Source organism: Phytophthora parasitica (assembly GCF_000247585.1).
Source record: "Phytophthora parasitica INRA-310 unplaced genomic scaffold supercont2.415, whole genome shotgun sequence".
In the NCBI taxonomy this organism is placed as follows: Eukaryota; Oomycota; class Peronosporomycetes; order Peronosporales; family Peronosporaceae; genus Phytophthora; species Phytophthora nicotianae.
The window spans coordinates 1-1,240 of NW_008649401.1; the positions used below are offsets into that span (position 1 = coordinate 1).

At 42.1% G+C, this 1,240-nt stretch overlaps 1 protein-coding gene across 1 annotated transcript; it reads right to left on the reverse strand.

The window, feature by feature from the left end:
- Positions 1–291: 291 nt before the first annotated feature.
- Positions 292–497, reverse strand: PPTG_24944 (hypothetical protein; the record flags this gene model as incomplete). The annotated part of the gene is made up of 2 exons (XM_008918990.1): positions 292–408; positions 477–497. The coding sequence occupies 2 exons, from the start codon at positions 495–497 to the stop codon at positions 292–294; spliced, it is 138 nt and encodes a 45-aa protein (XP_008917238.1).
- Positions 498–1,240: the final 743 nt, after the last annotated feature.

Here is a 1,240-nt window from a genome sequence, read left to right on the forward strand (position 1 = left end):
AGGAGGTTCCCACTCAATCGTTCATGTCTCTACATGTCTACTTCTCTGGAATTCGAGGTTCAAATATAGAAGTTTCTAAGAAAATCGTCGTGAATATTGAACGACGAATTGCCTAGTAATACATCGAAAGAGTGCTCGCACACAGCCATGCTTTGCATGAAACACATCTGCATTTTATGCGACTACAGCTTTGTTGACGGCATGGACGTAAGGAGCATGTAGTGCCCTCAGAGAACTTAAATCCACTCAACTTCGACTGACCGAAGTTCCTGTTTCGTAGAGAAATCATACTTATGTCGAGTCATCGTCAATTTTACTGACACACGTAGGTTCGAACTCCTCTTCATACATGACGCAGTGCAGCGAGTGCGAGTTCTTGGGCGCACGGTTGGCCCAAAGCACATATTCCTTCGTCAAAAGGCAACGTACCTCGCTGGTGAGACACAGCGGCCCACAAATGCACTCAGAGCACTCACAGGCAACTTGGAGTGCGCCATCTCGACGTACTTAAGAGCGATCTCGCCCAGCACCGTTGGGGGCACGTTGAACAGTGTGTGCCAAAAATCATGGGTCGCGATAGTGATACAGCTACGAAATTATAGTATGCTACTTTTTTCTGTTCCATTGAACGAGTCAGTCCGTGTTGGAAGAAAATTAGTTAAGTAGACGTGATAATGAATTTCGAGATAAGTAGAAAAACGCAATGCTATAAGTTAACGTGTATATTCGCCACAGACGACAACGCGCTTGAGATTGGCAAAAGATTCGTCGTCATGATAGTTGTCGCTGTAATGTAAATCAATATTGTTCCAAGACAGGTCAAGGCATCGAAAGGGTCCACGACAATAGGCAAATAAGTTTCTGCTTATCGCATATTTTGGTGGCTGACCAAAAACGGCGTGTTTTAAACGATTGTGCACATGTTTCTTGAATTTTGTTAGAATTTTTGCAACTGCTACAATTCGTTTCTAAGAGTATATTCGTATGCTTTGCAAGTCTCTCAATGGCTTACCAGGTTACAAAATACAGGTGAAGGACAGTCACTAGAGCTAAACTATCCCCACACCGTGAAAATTTTGCTCTAAATTGAAAACACATAAACACACAGTAGGTGTTGTACTTGGTATTGGGGATTATTATTCTCAGTATAACAATAAATATATAAGCTTCAATTATTCACGACGAGCGAGGCGGCAATAACTGTCTAAAACAATTAATCATTCGGTCTAAACAGAATCAA